This window comes from Camelina sativa, chromosome 12, assembly GCF_030686135.1.
Source record: "Camelina sativa cultivar CO46 ecotype springtype chromosome 12, ASM3068613v1".
In the NCBI taxonomy this organism is placed as follows: Eukaryota; Viridiplantae; Streptophyta; class Magnoliopsida; order Brassicales; family Brassicaceae; genus Camelina; species Camelina sativa.
In genome coordinates, this window is record NC_141891.1 from 12,281,881 (window position 1) to 12,304,609 (window position 22,729).

The following is a 22,729-nucleotide window of genomic DNA, read 5'->3' on the forward strand; positions in this document are numbered from 1 at the left end:
GTAAAATATTTAGAGGTGTTTGCTTGTTGATAACAAATTACGTATATGTTATTTATATAAGTAATACAAATTAGTATAATTTTGGTCGGGTCATATCAAACACTTGATGTCAAGAAAAAAATGGCATGGCTTCCCATCTGTTGTTTTCCTTATGAAACAATTGCACACTCGACCGCATTCGGTTTTGAAGCTACTGTAGAAGATTGCATTCTCTGCCTGGGTGTGTATATGCCCCATTCTATCCAAAGATGTATTATCCATATCCGCAGCCGCTTCTAAGTGTATTCACGTATCCAACGTTGTTATCCATGGGAGAAGAGAATGTTCGAAAGAAAAATGAAGCATGCCCTGGATCATGGATCATCGATATTGGCTCCCCTGTTTGTGTCATCAATATGGACTCCCCTGAGTCTTGAGGAGTCGATATTGACCCTCCCCATATCATGAATTAATCGTTGATATCAAATGGATTCTGTAACCAACGATTAATTCATGATATGGGTAGAGTCAATATTGACTCCCCAAGATTCAGGGGATTCCATATTGATGACACAATCAGGGGAATTAATATCGATGATCCATGATCCAGGACATGATTCATTCTTCTTTTGAACATTCTTTTCTCCCATAGATAACAACGTTGGATATGTGAATGCACTCTGAAGCGGCTGTGGATATGGGTAGTACATTTTAGATAGAATGGGTCATCCACAATCAAATCCAATTACCGGAAGAGTCCAAGCACGTCGGTTGGTGTAGACAGATTCTTGAGGTCTCTCATCTTCCAGCTTCTCATTATCATTGGTGGTTCTTGATTATATAGTACTTGAATATATATATATATATATATATATATATATATATATATATTTTATAACTGGTGGTGGTTTTTTTTTTTTTGAAGAGAAAGTAGCCAGTTACAAAATCTTGAGATTTAAAGTATAAAAAAGGACTAAAAATGAAGTAATTAGTGCAATTAAATGAGAAGATCTACTTAGAGTTAGTCTAACCAAAAAAAATGAATTATTGTAGATTTTGTTTGATTCTTGACAATTAATTTGTGGATTGACTTAATCTATATATATATATATATATATATATATATATATAATTAATTTTTCTCTCTTCTCCTTCCTCCACATCATCATCCACCTAAATAATGCTATATATCTTTTTACATTAAAAATTATTATTTTCAATATTCATTCATTGCATATTCATTACTTATAATTAATAATAGTTAAAAATAAATAAAAAAGAATTAAGTAAAATTAATTAAAAATTAAAATAGTAAAAACAATAATATAAATTTTTTAGTAAATAATAAAAATAACAACTACATAAAAATGAATTAAGTAACATAAATGAAAATTTTAAAATACTAAAAATAATACTATGAATTTTTTTAGTAATAATGTTATTATTCAAATTTTAAATAAAAAATGAACATATTCCAAATTTAGAATGGGTTAATAAGTTTTAGAATGGAAGGAAGATTTTAATGCATGGTGGAGTAAAAAAAAATTATGTAAATGTATTTATAATAATTTAAACACAAAAATAAAATTGAAGTGAAACATTAGTTTCTAAGAAACATATACTACTAAGATTTATTATTAAATTTTACTTAAAGAAAGATAAAAGATTAATTACTCAACTCAACTTAAAAGTTTTGATCTAAAATGAAAATATTGTAAAGGTTACACTTTTTTTGGAAAAACTATGAAAAGGACCTTGAAATAATAATCCATCCAAAAAATAAAAACAATGGTCACAAAATATAGAAAAAATGACATGTGATTTGTGTAGCATATCTCAGAATGCATATTATCAATTGGAGCTACAATTATATAACATGATAAAAAGATAAAATAAAACAAGCTTGATATTTCATCAGTTTTATCAAATGCTTTTAACCTAATAAACTGGCAGAAACATCGTATATAAAGTACACTACGTTTTTTGAGAAGACGAAATTGAGGTTGCATCACAAAATTGACATATGACGTTTTAGAAAAATAGATGTCTTAGTTATGTGGGTTACTAAAATCCCACTCTAAAATATGTTTCTTTAGATTAAGACTGATTCTCCCTTTCATTTAAATTAGTTGTTGTTTAAAGTTTTTGCATACTAATTTTTTAAAAAAATTGTTCAACCCTTTAATAATCAATTTTCTTAAAAATAAATTGTAATTGTCATGACAATAGTGTACTCTATATTAAATATTGATCGAAAAGATACTTAATTTTTAAAAATAAGACTAATAAGGAGACGATCTTATCACTTGAATAAGATTTGTGTATATCGATTTTAGCTGTCAGCTTACCTTATATAAGATTAGAAGTTATTTTAGTTTAGATTACATGACCAAGTAAATTGATAGACTAAGACTGAGTCTCCCTCCCATTTTAGTTTGTGCCATTGCTTTATATATCGGGATTGAATAGACCAAATTTCACATATTTATAGGAAAGCTAATCTACTTACCAACTGATTAGTCAACTATATTTTTACTTTGCCCTTAGGCTTGCATATGTTAGAGGATACTCCGATTGTTGTGGAATCGCTTGTTGAGGCTAATGCCAATGAAAATGTGCTTTCAAGACATGTCCGTTTGTATTTTTTTTTGTGTTGAATAAATTGAAAGGAGACTTGTCCACTACAAAACCAAAAAAAAAACTAAATTCATATTAAAAGTCATTCATGCAAAACTCATAATTCAAAAAATAGTTGGAGAATCCATTTTACAAATTTACATTACATATATTAGTTAATTACGTTATTTAGGAAATGTATACAACTTTAGTGAGCGACCTGGGAGAGTCAAAATTAAAATTATGTGTTTATCAATAATTTTGTAATTGCAATTGAAGCAAAATCAATCTGATAACAGTAGCAAAAAGCATTATGTAGTATGTACGTAAGTGAAACTGTCAATAATTGGGCTAATAATAATAGTTAGATACAATAAATCTGTTTGATGTTATGTTTTATTAAAAATTGTCTATAGTATATTTTTAGCTTAATTTATTACAAAAATGTTTGATTTTAAATCTATAATATATTTTAGTTACTAAAATGACATAAAAAATAGTTTTATTTTACAATATCTTGTAAAATATTTAGAGGTGTTGCTTCTTGATAATAAATTACATATATGTTATTTATATAAGTAATTCACATTTAAATAAATTAATCGTCGGTCAACCATAAAGCATGTCATGGTGTTACTTTTTTTGTTGTTGTATGATTTATTCAGTTTTATATATTAGTTATTTTAAATATAATGATATATTTAATTTTAGTTAAAATAGATATTAGGGTATTTATATTTGAGGAAAAAGACATATGTATATTAGTGTATTATTATAGATGCTAAGAAATTTTGGAGGTGTTCATACGACATGTGTCACTATCTAGTTGATAGCTTAGGAGAAACTCTACTTTATTATATAAGATTTGATTGTCAGTTAAAAAGGAAAATAATATTAATAACAAAATATGATTATAATAAGTGGATGCTAGAAAGAGATCACTTTCCATATGTATAAAACTCTGAAAAATTGGGTCAATGTTTAAGAATAAAATGTGAAAGTAACAGTTCTGAAATAATGTGAAAAAAATAAAATTATATATATCTTATTTGCCTTTAACAAATGATATTATCTCTTCTTCTTGCGATCTTGACCGAGAATTTCATAAATGAAGAAGTTGAGTTCTGAAGAGAATGTTCGAAAGATGAATAAAGCATGCTCTGGATCATGAATTAATCGATATTGATCCTCCCCACATCATGAATTAATTGATATTGATCCTCCCCATGCCCTGAGTCTTGGGGAGTCGATATTGATCCTCCCAATATCATGAATTAATCGTTGGTTACAGAATCCATTTGAAATCAATGATTAATTCATAATATGGAGAGGGTCAATATCGATGACCCAAGACTCAAGGGAGTCCATATTGATGACCCAATCAGGAGAGTCAATATCGATGATCCATGATCCATGGCATGCTTCATTCTTCTTTCGAACATTCTTTTCTCTCATGGATAACAACGTTGGATACATGAATGCACTTAGAAGCGGCTGTGGATATGGGTAATACATATTTGGATATAATGGGTCTTATACATACCCAGGCGGAGAATGCATTCTTTACTCGACCCAATTGTTTTCTACGTCAGAACACAAGATTTTTTCTAATCTTAAAAATGGTTTTCACAAATACATTAATTAATCATATAGATTTATTCTAACTATCTTAAATATTCTACCAGTTAATTGTTGAGATAAAACAATATGTAATACATGACTGAGACTTGCAACTATACATAAAACGCGAAATTCAAATCATTCTTTGAATTATACTAGGATCTACCCCGTGGTACACCACGTGACAAATACCTTTTTTATTTTTGTATATATCTTTTATGATTTTGTATTATAAAATAATTGATTTCTTTGATTTTTAATATAGATGTTGCGGTGTTATAGATATTGATTTATTTACATAAAAAGTTGTGACTGTAATTGAATTTATATGTTTTAGATTTGAAAGAACTATAAGTACTATATGTGTATTTTTAGTATAATAAAACTCAGATTTGCTAAAATAATGTATTGAGTTAAATACATTTATATCTGTAAATATATTTATATTTCTAAGACTTAATACAACTCATTATCCAAATAATGTGAGTTAAATTTAATGTTAATATTGCTGGTATTAACAAAATAATAAAATAATGATGATTTAACTAATGCTTTATGATATTTTATATTTATTCTAATAATCTGTTACATCATATAACCCCGTTTTATGATAGTTTAAACTACTATATATATTTTGGTACTGAGGAAACTGACTTTAAAAAATATATATATACTATTTAGTAAAAGTTAGAATAAAAGAAATTGAAGATACAAAATTTATACAAAATTGATTCATAATTCCGTTAGTTGCATGAAAATAACAAAGATCTATTCAATAAACATACCCCCACAAATTACACAACAATCTCTGTCTTTCATCACTATACCAAAAATATAAACTATTTATCTATCATACAATGAAAAGAACTCTAGATTATAAAATATTAAAATATACTAAACTCACAGTTTGTTATAAAAAAAAAATCCCCTTTTAATAAAAGGGAAGTACACAACTTAAGTTTTGTAGACTTTATAAAAAAATATAAATGGTTACAAATGCATACTAATAGGTTATATATAAGATATACATTAATCATGTACTCTTCATAAATAATAAATAATAAATCCATAAATCGTGGAGTATATAGATAATAAATAATAAATCCATAAATCGTGGAGCAAATATATCATGAAGATCACAACATAGTTATTTCAAATGATCTTCTTTTTAATAAAAGAAAAGTACATAACATAGTTTATATTATTTATATTATAATATAAAATAAAGAGAAGTACACAATATAGTTTATATTATAGTGATTAAATTATATTATTTAATTTAAAATTATAATCGCAGAGTTATTTCAAATGATCTCCTTTTTAATAAAAAGAAGTACACAACATAGTTTTTGTAGACTTTATATTTTTAATTAATTATAAATGATTACAAATAGGTTATAGATAGGTTATAGATTAATTCATATATTAATGATTACACCTAAATATTGGGTGCAACCTTAATTGGAGATATTCCAAATTGATAATTGATATATTAATGGTAATAAATAAAATCATGGATCTTTCAAACTGTATTTTTAGAAGATTTTAGTCATATATCAAGTTGTTTCTAAAGATCTTTAAACACAATATTAGAAATTTACTTTCCACAGATTTTATTGATAAACCATAATGTTCAATAAAAATTAGGACCATGCTAGAGCACAAATTGAATTTTGTTTTTGTATTATAATTTTAAGACTTACAAACTCAAGCACGAGTTAAATTTTTATATACTCTAGCACGGAAGCTGCTAGACACACTCTAGCACGGATTAATAATTTTATATACTCTAACACGGGTTAAAATTAACAATATAAAACTTACATAATACATTTACATTTCATGAATAATATTTACAATAAAAATTATTTGCATGAGTTGCACCCAAATAATATTATATACAATTACATATATAATATTTTAAAAATAATAAAATGTATTTCAACCCGTGCTGTAGCACGGATCCAAATCTAGTAGTCTATTAAACTCACTTTTAATCTCTTAATACTAAAGTTTGTTGGTTTGTTGTTCAAGTCTAGCATTTGCATCTCTCATTATTAACGATTTGGTCAAGCACATCTACAAAAAAAGAAACAAAATTATTTAGTTTATAGTATAACAAAAAAATAATAATCTATATATTACCATTGGTGATTGATATAATACGTATAAGTAATTACCAAATGTGTTTGCAATTATTCTATTATATGTTGCCTAACATGTTACTGTATTTAATTAGTTCCTATATTATAGGAATGTTGGTCAATATAGATAATTAGTGCTAGATCTCTATTTAATTAAATACCAAGATCCGATTTCCGTAATCGAGTTATAATTTTTTAACAAACCGACCCGTTGGAAAAAATGTCACACAAAATATGAAGATCCGATTTGACAAAATCGGTTTAAAACTTAAAAAAAAACCCGACCCGTAACAAAAAAAAGATGACACAAATTTGTACTTCAAAATGTTAAGATAGATATAGTAACCAACTATCGTACTCAATAAACAAAATACATATGTATTCAAAACAGAGAAGAGAGGCGTACCTGATAGGGAAGAGAGGAGGAGAGGCCAACGAAAAGAAAATTGGTAAAAGGATTCAAGTAATATAGTACTTGAATATATATATTACAAGATTTTTTTTAATAGTAAGTTCTCAATCTAATTCTACCCAAGTCAAAAATTCTCATATATTTTTCCATATACTTGGATTTCAACGTTTACAAACCAAATTCGATAGAAAATCACATAAATCTTGTTTGAAACCAATTTTAAAACGGTTTTATCTCCAACTTCCCAAATTAATCGCTTCTCAATTACTCGTTCAAGCAGCTCTTGGCAAAATCAAAGCTCAATTAATAGATCATGGCATTGTATCAAAGGAAAAAATTAAAGAACAAAGCTTTCAATATAAACTTGTAAATTTTATTTAGATATAATGTTATTTTCTTAATTAGTTGTCCTATTCTGTTTAAAAAAAAAATAATTTTTTGACATAACTTATGTTATTTTTTATAATTTGTTATTCATTATTTATTGATTAATATACATGCTCAATGAATTAATTTTTTTGTTTATACATGTCAAACAAATTTAATTGAGAAAACACGTATAATATAATTGGCGTGCAATGAAAAATAGATTGGTTTTGTTAATTTTCCTTTTTGATTTATGTGACAACCCGTCTCCCGGACCCCACTAGCCTCACTGCTAGTTGCCCCCATAGGCTGGCCCTGCAGGGCATCGATCCTAACCCATCACTGTGGATTAACTCACATAATCCACCAGTAGATTATTGGTGCATCAGGCGTTCCTCGAACCCTGGTCCCTCACCCTTTAACAACCTTCCCACAGAAAAATATGTTTTAAGATATAAACATGTAAAGTTTATATAGATATAATGTTATTTTCTTAATTAGTTGTCATATTACATTTAAAAATAATATTTTTTGACATGTGTCAACATCTCATCTATATACTTGACATGTGTCACGATCTTGTTAGTGGCTAACTTTGAAGATCCAATTTTAGAAAAAACATGTTTAATATAATAGCGTGCAATGAAAAATTGATTGGCTTTGTTAATTTTCTTTTTTGATTTAGAAAAGTATATTTCTAGATATAAACATGTAAATTTTTTTTTTTTCAACCAAACTATATTAAAATTAAAAGAGAACTCTATGATTGGTTGCCCAAATAGGAGGATACGAGTTTACAAAGGTAGAAACTGAAGGTAGAAACATGTAAATTTTATGTCGATAGAATATTGTTTTCTTATAATTAGTTGTCCTATTACGTTTTAAAATACTATTTTTTACACGTGTTTAAAAAATAATACTTTTGACACATGTCAACATTTCATCAATATAAACACGTGTTACAATCTTGTTAATGACTAACTTTGAAAACTCACCTTTATATAATAAGATCACCGGTGGTGGTTTTTTTTTTGAAGAGAAAGTAGCCAGTTGCAAAATCTTGAGATTTAAAATATAAAAAAGGACTAAAAATGAAGTAATTAGTGCAAATAAATGAGAAGATCTACTTAGAGTTAGTCTAACCAAAAAATTAAATTATTGTATATTTGGTTTGATTCTTGACAATTAATTTGTGGATTGACTTAATCTATATATAAAAAATTAACTTTTCTCCTTTCTTCACATCATCATCCACCTAAACAATTCTATACTATTTTTTTACATTAAAAATTATTACTTTAAATATTCATTCATTAATTATAATTAATAATAGAAAAAAAAAATAAAAAAATTAAGTAAAATTAACTAAAAAAAGAAAATAATAAAAACAATAATATAATTTTTTAGTAAATAATAAAAATAACAACTACATAAAAATGAATTAAGTAACATAAATGAAATTTTAAAATAATTAAAATAATACTATGAATTTGTTTTAGTAATAATGTTATTATTCTAATTTTAAATAAAAAAATGATCACATTCCAAATTTAGAATGGGTTAATTAGTTTTAGAATGGAAGGAAGATTTTAATGCATGGTGGAGTAAAAAAATATGTAAATGTATTTATAATATTCTAAACACAAAAATAAAATTGAAGTGTAACATTAGTTTCTAAGAAACATATACTACAAAGATTTATTATTAAATTTCACTTCAAGAAAGATAAAATATTAATTAGTTAACTCAACTTAAAAGTTTTGATCTAAAATGAAAACAATTGTAAGGGTTACACTTTTTCTGGAAAAACTATGAAAAAGACCTTGAAATAATAATCTATCTAAAAAATAAAATCAATGATCACAAAATATAGAAAAAATGATATGTAAGCCATTACAAAAAGTGATATGTGGTTTGTGTAGCATATCTCAGAATACATATTATCAACTAGAGCTACAATTCTATAACATGATAAAAAGGTAAAATAAAACAAGCTTGAGATTTCATCAGTTTTATCAAATGCTTTTAACCTAAAAAATTGGTAGAAACATCATATTTAAAGTACACTATGTTTTTTGAGAAGACGAAGTTGAGGTTGCATCATAAAATTGACATATGACGTTTTAGAAAAATACGTAACTTGGATCAGTGAAAGAATATTCATTGTTAGGTTCAACTGTTTCACCGTCTAAGTATTCTTGACTTGGTCAGAAATTCTATTATGGCAAATGATGCACTTGAACAACCCTGTTGTAGCGACATATACTAAAAATGTTCATGAAACTTTGTATATTTGCATTTAACGTGGGATATCAATATGTTTAAATGATCTCTATAATTAGGATAATGATCGACATTCGACGTTAAAACTTTTAAAAATATGTTTTCATGGGATATGAATATGGAATGAACTCTTGTAGTGATGAGATTGTCGACTCTTTCAGTGAGGTTTTTAAGTCATTTTTGTTACTATATGATATATTGTTGATTTGCCAAGAAAATATTATTACGACATTATACAATATATGTTATATATAGATTTATCTTTTAAATTTCAAATGGTTATATTTATGTTCAATGAATTTTATTAATAAAAACATTAAACTAAATCAGCACAAACAGGTATAACAAAGAAGTATTATATTCAACAATATATTGTATATCATTTACTAAAGTAAGTTTAGTGTTTATATTAAGTTTTTTTTTTTTTTTGTTAAAGTGTTTATATTAATTTATACTCAAAAGTTTGAACCAGCATAAATTCTCATCACTTTATATAAAGGGTGATCCTATCAAAATATAAAAAGTTACAAAATCATATGTCAACTAAACTTTCTACATGACTAAATTTAGTTAACTATTTAATATGTGTAACTATATTTTGTTTACTTATTAAACAGTACTACGTAATTGGTTACTCTGATTCTTTCGTTGAAATGAAAATGCCAAAAATAAATCTCTTTCGTTGGTAAAAAAAATACGTGAAAATTGTGATTTATACAAATTTAATTTACGAGAAAGCTATATTTAATTACACATGATTTGAAAAGAAAAATAACTTTCTATGCCAAAAGAAACAAAAAACACTTTTTCGTTGTTAAAATGTAGTTTATACAAATGAAGTTACGAAAATAAATAAACTCATTTTTAATTGCATACATAATTTTTCTAGTGCGAAGAACAACAAAAGCATCCCTTCTTCAAAAAGAGTGAAGTAAGGCAAAATCAAATCAACAAAACTCTCAATTGTTCGAAACTCTCGTATTCCATCCATCACCATCCTCTCTTTCAAATCAGCAACAGCGAGAGTTGCAATATCTCTCCCTCTGTCTCTCTCTTTCGCGATAACAATCAAACATTGAAAAAAAATCCCAAAAATAAGGGTTTAAGCAAAAACCCTCAAGAGTTTGATGCCCAAATGCCCATTCCCAATCCGTATCAGTTTCTTCAGCTACTTCCTCAACCAAAGTCGAATCCTTTCGAGTTACCCAGTTAAGGTTACGATCTCTATTACTCATCTCCCCTTCTCTTCTTCTGTTTCAGTTTCTCCTAACCCATCAATGGAAGCCAAGAATCCATCGGAAGCTCCAATCTCGGAACAGATGTTTAAATCGGCTCCCAAAATGGGTTCTTACAAGTTGGGTGATTCAACTTTATCTTCAATGATTGAGAGTTACGCCAATTCGGGTGATTTTGCTTCGGTGGAGATGCTTTTGAGTCGAGTTAGATTAGAGAACAGAGTCATTAGTGAGCATAGTTTCATTGTTGTCTTTAGAGCTTATGGGAAAGCACATTTGCCTGAGAAAGCTGTAGACTTGTTTCATAGAATGGTCGATGAGTTTCACTGCAAACGTAGTGTCAAGTCCTTTAACTCTGTGCTGAATGTGATTATAAACGAGGGTCTTTATCACCGTGGATTGGAGTTTTATGATTACGTTGTGAATTCCAACATGAACATGAACATTTCTCCTAATGGTTTGAGTTTTAATCTGGTCATTAAGGCTCTTTGCAAGTTGCGGTTTGTGGACAGAGCGATTGAGGTCTTCAGGGGAATGCCTGAGAAAAAGTGTTTGCCTGATGGGTATACGTATTGTACATTGATGGATGGGTTGTGTAAGGAGGAAAGGATTGATGAAGCGGTTTTACTGTTGGATGAGATGCAGAGCGAGGGATGTTCACCGAGTCCGGTTACATATAATGTGTTGATTGATGGGTTGTGCAAGAAAGGGGATTTGACACGGGTGACAAAGCTTGTTGATAATATGTTTCTTAAGGGTTGTGTTCCTAATGAGGTGACTTATAATACGCTTATTCATGGTCTATGTCTCAAGGGTAAATTGGATAAAGCTGTTAGTCTCTTAGAACGGATGGTGTCGAGCAAATGTATTCCAAATGATGTTACATATGGAACACTCATTAATGGTTTGGTTAAGCGAAGACGAGCAAGTGATGCGGTGAGGTTGTTGATCTCTATGGAAGAAAGAGGGTATTGTTTGAATCAGCATATTTATTCGGTCCTTATAAGTGGGTTGTTTAAAGAAGGAAAAGCTGAGGAGGCTATGACCTTGTGGCAGAAAATGGCGGAGAAAGGTTGCCGGCCCAATGTTGTTGTGTATAGTGCTCTTGTAGATGGTTTATGCCGCGAAGGGAAACCAAATGAAGCTAAAGAGATACTTAATGGAATGATAAGTAGTGGATGCTTGCCCAATGCTTATACGTATAGCTCTTTGATGAAAGGATATTTCAAAGTTGGTCTTAGTGAAGAAGCGATTCAAGTGTGGAGAGAGATGGATGAAACCGGATGTTCTCGAAATGAGTTTTGTTATAGTGTTCTTATCGACGGTCTTTGTGGGGTTGGGAGAGTTGATGATGCTATGATGGTGTGGTCAAAGATGCTCACTATCGGGATCAAACCTGATACAGTAGCTTATAGCTCAATGATAAAAGGCCTTTGTGGTATTGGCTCAATGGATGCGGCGTTAAAACTTTACCATGAGATGTTATGCCAAGAAGAACCCAAGTCACAACCTGATGTTGTTACTTATAATATACTTCTCGATGGATTATGTATGCAGAAAGATGTCTCTAGAGCAGTTGATCTTTTGAACTGTATGTTAGATAGAGGTTGTGATCCCGATGTTATTACGTGTAACACCTTTTTGAATACTTTGAGCGACAAGTCAGATTCTTGTGAAGAAGGGAGGAGTTTTCTAGAAGAACTTGTTGTGAGGCTCTTAAAGCGTCAGAGAGTATTGGGCGCTTGTAAGATTGTGGAAGTAATGCTGGGTAAGTATCTGGCACCGAAGACCTCCACTTGGGCGATGATTGTTCCAGAGATATGTAAACCAAAGAAGATCAGTGCGGCCATTGATAAATGCTGGAGGAACATATGTACTTGAACATTACTTAGCATTTTTGTGCAAATATTGCATTGCTTCCAACTTAAAAGCCTTCCATGCTTGGGACTTTTGGGCATCTGGAGTTATGGCAAAACCGGAAATGCGCTCGAGAACAGGTAGATAGATCTTCTACACTTGTAATTCTTACTATGTAAACATGTTACCTGATTTATGCGTGATTGAGACCACACATTAGCTAAAGTTTATAATGGATATGAAAACCCCTTTTTATTGTCATTGCTTATGTTTCAGACATGTTTGATTTGAGATCTTTGTTCTGTTTCTTTCATCGTTTGATTACTATTTCCTTTGCAGCTTAAACCAAAAGGAAAGATCTTCCAAGTCTTATTGGTCTCTCCATGGTGCAAAACTTCGAGCTCATAGGCAAAGAGAAGTCTGTGAAAATGATCAGCGATGTTCCAGAAGCGAAGCTCAAAGATTCTTGTATGTGATTCACCTACCTACTTCTTACCTTGAAACAATTTATGGTAACAATACATTCCCTTAATAAGAATCTATAGGAAAATTTTGATAATTTTGGCCCAGCTCTACCGTTAATAGGGGAATCCGTAACTAGGTCACTGTCAATGAGACATATGTCACGATTCAGAAAAGAGAAGGACAAATAAATAACTTTATCTCCTGTTCAAATTGGGATAAAAGAAGTCTATTTCTTCCATACGCTCAAATGCTATCAGCTCCCTAGCTAAGCCTAGAAATTCCCATGACGCAGAGCAAAGAAATAATCTTTTAATTGACAATATAGTTCTTGGATCCATTTTAAAGTGATACATAGAATAACCCTTCCATACAGATTCAGACTAAAAACAAATGATAGATCAATCAATTCAATCCTCTCACAAGATGCTATCAGCTCTTGAAGGTAATCTCCTAAAAAAGTTCTGAGGAATAGAAGGTATATTGAAAACCCTAGTCCTAGGATGTCTCATGACGTAGAAAGCAAGAAAAGTGAGCAGTAACTTCATGGAGACGAAACAAATCACTCCACAGCCAACAAGACAGAAGGCTAAGAACAGAGATGTTGCTCTCGGATCTCTCCAACTCAACAAACTTTTCACTCTTTCTCCTTGTGTAGCCAAATCTCCCAACACAATCATCATCCTCCCTGCTATCCCACGCAACCTATCATACCTTTTTTTCAGTACATCTCCAGATTTCGCGCTTGGAAACGCATCAAACTCCTCGTCTAGCTCATCAGGCAAAGCCGAATCAGCTTTAGACAGCTTTATATCCATGTGTGGAGGATGCCTCGGTCTCAAACTGAACCTGTATAACCCGAACACAAAGCAGTATAGTAGCAACGAAACCACGCAGTACTTGGGGAGAAAAACAACGAACAAGAAAACGACATGGATCAAAACCGTCGTCGCCGGGCTTTTCCATTTGCAAACCTCGTCAAACCATTTCCAAGCATCGATCCAGCCATCGAAAAACGCAACAAGACGTTCGAAATTCGCTCTTCCTCTTCTTAGACTCCACATGTTTGATCCCACATCGAGCATATACTCTACAACATCTCTTCCAAGTGCTGGCTCATTGCGCCCTAGCTTGATGCATAGAATGTGAGTAGCTTGGTGTCTAAGGCTGTCTAATTGGTAAATAGACAATGGAAATATGTAATGCATTTGTGGAAGCAACGGCTCTGTGTATTTCTGAAGCATATCGATCATAGATGTTGCGGTGAACCTAACCGCAAGCTGAATCTCCCCCATTTTCTTAACCCCATCTGGTTTCAAAACCATTAAAGGATAAGAATGTGTGTAGATCTTCGAGGTTACAAGAGTCGATAGACGTATCCTGATCTTCCCAATCCTCGAATCCTTGATCAGACGGTTCTCGTTACCAGCACCAAATAAATTCAGATTATCGAAAACACCAATTGTTATCACCGTGTAAGGATCATAGACTTCCCAAGTATACTGCTCGTTCCACTTTGGATCAAAAGTGTCTACAATAGTCCTCGTTCTCACCCATTTTGTTCCATATTTTGCCACACAATACGCATCAGTAGTGCCTCGACCTTCTCGGGACTTCATCGGCATTAGACCTGTAGCGTTTAACACGCCTAGCTCCAACACACCAATAGCTGGAGTCCATAGAAGCTTAGCAGAAGCTCTGTAATCGCTACTATACTGAATGGATTCATCAAGAACATGATAACCTCCGTCTAAAGAAACCCGCAAGTGAATCCTCCCAGCAAATCTCCTCGCTTCTCCATTGTCACCAACGTGTTCCACGTTGTACCACAATGCCGGCACTGGACCAGGAGACACCCTCCTCTCAACCTGAGATAACTTTATCTCACACTTTCCTAAACACTCTTCTTTCTGCCCTAGCTTATCTTCCACGCTAAGTACCAAACTGTCCTCAAACGGCTCAACCGCTACAAACATCATATCCTCATTCCACACAGGATTCACACTCTTGGTCTGCGAAGTCCGACTCCTCACAACAACGTTTCCAAGAAACCCTTTAATGAGAATCTCTGGATTGGTCCGGTTCTGATGCAACAGGACCAAATCCTGAGCTTCGATTAGGGTAACTCTCAAGTACCAAAGCCTCGGTGAAAGATAAACCTTAGAGCGCGTGTTCACCACGTTTTCTCCCGTAACCGTCGCCGAATCCGAATGCCAAGCCTCCGAGAAAACCTCATCAGCTTGCGTCCCAATCCAAACAGATAACATAATCTCTCCTTCGATCTTGACACCGTTTCTATCTTCCAATCTATACCATTGAGGAGCCAATGGACTATCAGGAGGAACACGTGTAGGAATCTCCACCACATCGAACTTACATCTCCCGACAATCTCCTCGTCGTTTGAGTTATCTTTGTTTCTTACGACCACTTCTAAGATGTTCCCTTGGAGACGAGCTTTCGTGAAGGCGAAGGTTTCGTGAAACTCAGGGTTAGGGTTTGAGTTTAAGCTCTGCTTTGTTCTCCCTTTGTAGCTTCCGATCTTGACTTCGATGAAGGAGTCGTTGGCCGGTAAGGCTCGAGCACGGACGATTCTAGCGTAGAGGAAATGCATCGCCTCCACGAGATCGAACGATGAGGTCAGCTTCTCGCCGCCGTTACCACCACCATTTCCGATTTTGGGACTTGTCTCTTTCAATGAGAAATCTCCGTTTCTGTTACCGTTACCATTTCTGTTTCCGTTTCCGTTTCCGTTTCCGGTACCGTTCGCCGCCATTTCCTAACGTATGTTCAAGAAAACAAAACACAGAGAGAATCTCAAAATGTTCTGAAGAAAGATTAAAACATGAAGAGACTAATGACTTTTGTTCTTCCTTCTTCACACTTGAATGTTTTTTTAAAATGATTTTAAAATTATGAGACTTGAATGCAATCGTAATATTCCTAAAATTTCTCCACAAGAAATTTCTGTTTTAATTGTACAAAATCAAATTCAAAAACTTTAACTAGTCGATGAGTATCTCATCATAATTACTTTCGCTAATTATCCGGAATCGTTTATTATAAAAAAGGAATACACGATTAATAACATTTACACCATAATTCGGTTCTGGTATCTTTCAAAATCTCATATTTTGAAAATTTAAAAAGATATGCTATGTTATGTTTGTTTAAATCGAAAATCTTTGCTCTATGAGATTTTGCATTTTTCTTTTCAATACGAAACTATTAAATTAATCACGTAAATAAAGATAGTAGAGTTACTCATCAAATCTATATTTTTTTTTTAACCATTAGACCACAACTGGCCGGCCTATTTTTTTTCTTTATTAAATCTATTTTTTAATACGGTATCATAACAAACCCTAAATCAGTTGACTATTAAAGATTTATGATTTTTTTTTTTTTTTGAAAAAAGAGATTTATGATTTTTTAGTAGCCAAGAAAACAAAAACACATTTTCTTCTACAACTGGTTGCACTTTTCAAAACAAAGGCATTTGATTTTGACCAGACTTATCATACGGTATCAATGATTCAGATTGTTGGTTACAGTTAGAGGTAAACATTGTATATTTTCAACAACAAAAAAATAGTATATTTTAATTAAATAAAGGTTTGGGACAATTGGTATTTTACATAATCTTAAATTTAATCAATTTAAATATATGTTTTTTTATATAAATACATCTTAAAATTTATTTATTTTTGTTATAAAAAATTATTATGCGGTGTATCACAAGTTAAAATCTAATTTATTTGACATTTATGGTTAATCAAAGTTAATTGCATGAGATATTCATTAGGAGAATTCAGAAATTATAGCGGATTAATTTTGATTTTGTAATAGTTTTTGATTTGAGAGAAATCAGAAACCTATTTCAAAATATTTTGGCCTCGATGATTTACATATTTACCTTCCATAAATGTTAAAAAAAAATGATAAAACACAAAACATTAAAAAAAAAAAGACTTATTTTCATTAATGTGATTTATTTGACATTTATAGGTAATTAAAGTTAATTGCATGTGATATTGGTTAAGATAATCTAGAAATTAAAGCTCTTTATTAATTTTGATTTAGTAACCGTTTTTGATTTGAAAAAAATCAAGAACATATTTCAAAAGAATTTGGTATAGGTGATGTGCACTTATCATGCATGTTAGATTTCATATTTATGGTTAATCAGTGACAAAGTTGATAAGTAGAAGACTAATAGATTTGGTTTTCTATTTGGTTTGCTTGGTCGTCGGTGCGGCGTAACGTGCTGAAGTTAACCAATAATAAAAAGTTGAAATTATACGCCTAAATGTTTTTTTTGAATGATTTTGAAATTATGAGATTTTAATGTAATTTATTTGAAATTTATTGTTAATCAAAGTTAATTGAAGGAGATAATTGTTAAAAAATCCAAAAATTATAGCAGATTAATTTTGATTCTGTAATTGTTTTTGATTGGAGAGAAATCAGGAACATATTTCAAAGTACATTTGATCTTGGTGATTTGCATATTTATCTACCATAAATGTTAAAAAGTATGATAAGAAACCAAATATTGCAATCAAATATAGACTATTTATTTTTATCAATGTGGAAATGATACGCTTTCAAAATGATTTTGAAATTATGAGAGTTTAATATGATTTATTTGACATATATGGTTAATCAAAGTTAGTTGAATGTGATATCGGTTAAGAGAATCCAAAAACTAAAGCTGATTAATTTTGATTTAGTAACCGTTTTTGATTGAAGAGAAATTAAGAACCTATTTCAAAAAAATTTGGTCTATGTGATTTGCATTTTTCATGTGTATTAGCTTTAATATTCAAATATGTTAGTAATATTTGTATTCCATAAATGTTAAAAATATGATAAGACACAAAAAAAAATTGCAGTCAGAGATATTACTGCGTCTGCATCGTGTTGCAATTATGATAAATTATTTATTTGTTGAACCTAAAAAAAAAAGAGAAATTATTTATTTTCATCAAAGTGAAAATGATGCGTTTTCGAAATAATTTTGAAATTATGAGAGTTTAATGTGATTTATTTGAAATTTATGGTTAATCAAAGTTAATTGCATATTTGTTAAAAATATCCAAAATTTTAACTTCATTAATTTTGATTTAGTAACCATTTTTTATTGGAGAAAAATTCAAGAATATATTTCAAGTTATTTCGACTAATTTACACGTTTCATGCATATTAGCTTTAATATTCTATTTTTTTTTGGTCGAATTAATATTCAAATATTTTAATAGTATTTGTCTACCATAAATGATAAGACACAAAACATTGTAATCAAAGAAATGCTATTTATTTTCATCAAATTATTCGAAGAAGATACCGCTAACAATGTTTCATACATTTTAAGAATCAGACTATTTCTTCTATACAAATGCAGTTCCAAAGAGTACACAGCAACAAATAACAAGTGACACTGTACATTTCGTGGAGTCTCTATGAGATACAAGACTCTGTTTCTTTTTTAGAGTGGTTTACATTTGAGACTCTAGAAACTCTAAAATGGTCAAACCGGCTGCACCAACATCGTCATCCAACACCTGTTCTGCCGGAGAATGACTTATTCCTCCACGACACCGGACAAACAACATTCCCACCTGTCGAAAAAAACAATCTCTCTTTTTAAGTGTATAAGCGGTAAAACATGTAACTAGATTGATCATGCTTAAAGTGTTTGGACTGGAAAATCAGGTCTTGTTAATTAGTTTTCAAGTGAGGGAGATATTTGTGAACTCCAGAGAGATAAGCCTTTTACACTTTTAAGAAGTTTGAGTTTCAAATCAATTACCTTAGTTAAGTGAGCCATAGCCATAGCATCATGTCCTGCTCCGCTCATTAGCACGGGGACCTCGTCTTGTACCTCTCCTGTCATCTTCTTGAGAGCACTCTGAGCTGCTGATTTCAGCTGTAAACTCAACTGCGGGTCTGACATTACTGCGTCTGCATCGTGCTGCAATTATGATAATTCGGGGACAAGGTTCGTAAGAAGACAACATCAGAGAGTATAAGGTTTTAAGAATGTACGACACCATTTACCTTTCTTTCAATGGAGCACAAAAGCGATCTTTTGTCACATATCTTGTACATCCTAGTTGATAAGTCATGGAGAATAGCATTGCGTCCTACATCATCTATCGTACGTAAATCCACAGTGAAAGTTACCTGAATTCATTCCATTCATCTCCATGAAATCATTTAGAGCTCATCCACAAGACCAATAGAGAAAACAAAGACGTATATATAGGGAAAAAGAAGAGATTAGTTTTCATTCTCTTACCTGGCCTGGGATAACATTGCTAGCACTAGGCCACGTTGAGATCTCTCCAACAGTACAAACAAGTGAATTAGCAAGTGATTCTATTGTGTCCTCATTGCATTGACCGTTGCAAGATAAGTAATCTTTAGGGTTTTTGCAAACACTCTCCAATAGTACAATCAGCTCTGCGGCACCAGTCATAGGGTCCTGACGCATTGACATTGGAACTGTTCCAGCATGTCCTTGAGATCCTTTTACAGTAACCTGTAGAATTCTGTCCATTTGGGTTTCAAGTAGCCTTCTCTAAGATTAAACATGAAATATTTAGCTGTGAATACGTTACCTTGAGTCTTGTCTGCCCTGCAATTCCTTTTACTACTCCTAAAGGATAACCAACCCATTCAAGCACCGGCCCTTGCTCGATGTGAACCTACAAGAAAACATTCATATTCAACAATCATTATACCACTCTTGAAGGCTCAAATTCATCAAAAATACAAAAAAAAACCTTGCTAAATTATGATTTACCTCAACATATCCCCAAACAGATGCAGGATCATACTTGAGCTGCATTAAGTTTTCCACTGTTATGTCTATGTCATTCTCTTTAAGAGCATCTTGCACAGAAATACCACTGAGCGAATGAATATGGAAAAAGTGAGTAGGTATACTCAATCTAGATAAGGAGAAGAAGATGAGGTCCTCGAGTAAAACCTTTTATCGGTAATCTCCAACCGAGAAACTGGCATGATTCCAGCCAGAGCAGCACTGCCTAGGAAGGTACACTGAAACCTCACTCCTTCCTCATCACTAAATGCAATCACCTGATATGAATGTACATAACATAGGTTTCTTGTTTATAATTACCAGTTTACCACTGGTTACAAAGAATAAATTCATGCATGCGGTATATATGTCTGGACAAACCTCAACAGGTCGCTTTAGTTCAGACAATTTGCCATTTACTTTCAGAACCTTTAATGCGGAGATTGCAGAAATGATGCCTAGTGAGCCATCATATTTACCAGCATCAATAACAGTGTCCTGTTGACACAAAAGCAAGATACAATTGTCAGCATTATCATCTCATTCAAAATTCACACCATAGGTAACAAAAACATAATTGTGAATTACCATATGGGAACCAATTAGAAGAGCTTGTGAGCTTCCATTCTTTGGCTCCACTCGACCATGTAAATTACCCATGTAATCAACCCATCTGCAAAAAAAAAAAAAAAAGTTCACTTTTTTCATCTACTAAAGAAAGTTTTGTAGATAACTCCATAAACAACAAAAGAGAGTAGATTTAAAAACTAACGTTGATAAACCGGCATCTTCCATCCATCCCCGGAGAAGATTTATTGCTCTTATGGATGCTGGACTCATAAAAGTTCTTTCTAGGTGGGCAACTGCATCACTCACCTGTGAATTCAAGAAAATTATACCAAAAAAAAACTACGATATATCTAATGTTCAATAATAAAGAAGCATTCATTTCTAAGATAACATCAGCTGGATTCAGTATAAGAAACTTAGAAATAGTTTCATATCAGATTGGAACAGCCAGAAAAGAGTTTAAAAAGTATTGATTAAACTAAGAGCAACCCTGAGAGACAACGATACACCGTCAAACTAGCTTATCAATCATGTTGGTCAAACAAGAAAACAAACATTCCAAGACATATCTCATAACAAGGTATAAATTCTATTATAGATATCAGAATACAGATGGAAGAGTACAAATAACTTGAAAACAGAGAACAAGTGAAAGCTAAGCAAGTTTTAAACTTTATTTGTTTTGTTTGATGGATGAATATACCTGTCCAAGCTCGTGTAACCTTGCAACAGATTCGTCTCTTAGGATCGCCTGATGCAGATCGTGCTTCGTCCCTTCCGTTTCACCGATTCCTTTTTCGGTTGATCATTCCAAAATAAAATCAAACTGGTAAGAAACAGAGCTAAGAGATGAACAGAGCAGAAAAGGAGAATTTTTTTTTAACTGAATTTAGTTGGTGCAGACATTGTGAAACAAGAAAAAAAAAAACTAGCTAGACAGAATCTAATCTAACAAGACTGAGAGAGAGAATATTCCGGAATAAATGTTTTTAAAAATCCCCTTTTAAAAGATTTAATTGATTTCGGATCAATCGGATAAATTTACCGAGAGAGATTTGAGAAGACGAGGCAGAGGAAGAAGAAGAAGAAGACGATGACGATGAAGAGGAGGAGGAGAGAGCGAGAGGAGATAAGAGAGAAAACACGAGACACCAGAATAGCACAAGCGAAGGATGATAATGATGATGGTGGTGATGATGATGATGGAAGCTAGTGTGATGGACATGGGATAAGAAATGATGAGATCTAGAGGAAGAGGATGAAGGAGAAGGATGAGGAACCGCCATGGCTGCCGATTGTGAAAAGCTTTTTTTTTTTTTTACGATAGAGATAGTAAACAAAGACAGCCACGGAACGGAACCACAACAACCACTCGCTGTGTTGTGCTGTGATGATATTATAAAACAGAGAGACGATGAAAGGGCTCACCTTTGTTTTATGGCTTCCATGGCTGAGAGAGAAGACGAGGCGGCTGGTGGGTACCCACTAGTCCAACTTGGACGTCACATGGGGCCCATTGTAATTGATGATGTGGCGATTCTCAGTGGAATCTTGTGGAGAAGGTCACATGTGGGTGAGGAATCATGTGCATCCCAAATCTACCAAAACCAAATTTGTTTTTCTTGGTTCATTAGTTTATTTATTGTGTATTAGAGTACACTAATCACAAATCAATTTCGATAGGCGTTAAACACTTTAAAAAACATTCATCAATTAGATCGCCCCTCACGCATAAGACGTCCAATCAGAACTTTTACATTTTTGTAAAAAACGGTTTAAAAATATTCATATGATATTATTAAAAAAAGAATTACATTAGAGAGTATAAGGATTTTAAAACATTCACTATAAACGGATGCCTACAGTTTCGAGTTTTATCAAAACAAAAATTAAAGAAAATCCAAATATCAAGTTTAGTAAAGTATGTTTCTTCCACGATTGATTCATTTCTTTGTTCTCTACGTCGGAAATTTCATGATCTTTCTTAAAAACAGTAGTTATTTACTTATTTTAGTGTATTAGTATTAAAAAATGTCTAGTGATTTAGTGAGTCGTGATGCACTTTATATGTGAGTATTGTGACCCACACCCACCAAACCATATAACGAAGTTTCTAGCATCCGACCAGTATACCACGTGATCACCGCACGTGACTCCCTCGGTTACATGCTGTGACAGCTTCTTTAAAGTTTAGTAATTTACTTACACAAACTTGTACTTTGTAGTTGTAGGCTTGTACCTAGTAGTGATTACCGACATAATTTAATCTATACTCTCCGTATGGGGTATATATTAATACCAAAATTAGTTCAAAATCCATGACTCTCGGATACATTTCAGGTGACAAAAACTATTGTTAAC

General features: G+C 31.8%; 3 protein-coding genes and 1 long non-coding RNA gene across 6 annotated transcripts; 1 reads left to right on the forward strand and 3 right to left on the reverse strand.

Annotated features, from left to right (window-relative positions):
- Positions 1-7,224: 7,224 nt before the first annotated feature.
- Positions 7,225-8,320, reverse strand: LOC147930434 (uncharacterized). The gene is made up of 2 exons (XR_015574017.1): positions 8,133-8,320; positions 7,225-7,563 (listed from the first exon to the last, which is right to left on the reverse strand). It is a non-coding gene; the product is annotated as an uncharacterized LOC147930434 (long non-coding RNA).
- A 1,942-nt stretch (positions 8,321-10,262) lies between these two features.
- Positions 10,263-13,071, forward strand: LOC104731524 (pentatricopeptide repeat-containing protein At4g20090). Its single transcript, XM_087477616.1, has 2 exons — positions 10,263-12,652; positions 12,852-13,071. The coding sequence occupies exon 1, from the start codon at positions 10,548-10,550 to the stop codon at positions 12,534-12,536; it is 1,989 nt and encodes a 662-aa protein (XP_087333742.1). The 5' UTR covers positions 10,263-10,547; the 3' UTR covers positions 12,537-12,652; positions 12,852-13,071.
- A 322-nt stretch (positions 13,072-13,393) lies between these two features.
- Positions 13,394-15,833, reverse strand: LOC104733464 (multiple C2 domain and transmembrane region protein 11). Its single transcript, XM_087477615.1, has one exon. It carries the CDS (start codon positions 15,746-15,748, stop codon positions 13,394-13,396), a length of 2,355 nt encoding a protein of 784 aa, XP_087333741.1. The 5' UTR covers positions 15,749-15,833.
- Positions 15,834-18,267: 2,434 nt separating this feature from the next.
- Positions 18,268-21,816, reverse strand: LOC104731525 (allantoate deiminase). Of its 3 annotated transcripts, none has more exons than XR_015574003.1 (12): positions 21,414-21,814; positions 21,072-21,160; positions 20,571-20,674; positions 20,387-20,471; positions 20,180-20,296; positions 19,967-20,076; positions 19,781-19,886; positions 19,596-19,682; positions 19,274-19,526; positions 19,033-19,158; positions 18,785-18,946; positions 18,268-18,593 (listed from the first exon to the last, which is right to left on the reverse strand). XR_015574003.1 is itself a non-coding variant. In XM_087477788.1 (12 exons), the coding sequence occupies exons 1-12, from the start codon at positions 21,652-21,654 to the stop codon at positions 18,471-18,473; spliced, it is 1,593 nt and encodes a 530-aa protein (XP_087333914.1). In that variant the 5' UTR covers positions 21,655-21,816; the 3' UTR covers positions 18,268-18,470. The 3 variants fall into 3 exon arrangements, 1 of the variants encoding a protein (XP_087333914.1); XM_087477788.1 differs by having other exon boundaries at positions 19,274-19,516; positions 21,414-21,816; XR_015574004.1 differs by having other exon boundaries at positions 18,288-18,593; positions 19,033-19,118; positions 19,274-19,516.
- Between the last annotated feature and the right edge of the window lie 913 nt (positions 21,817-22,729).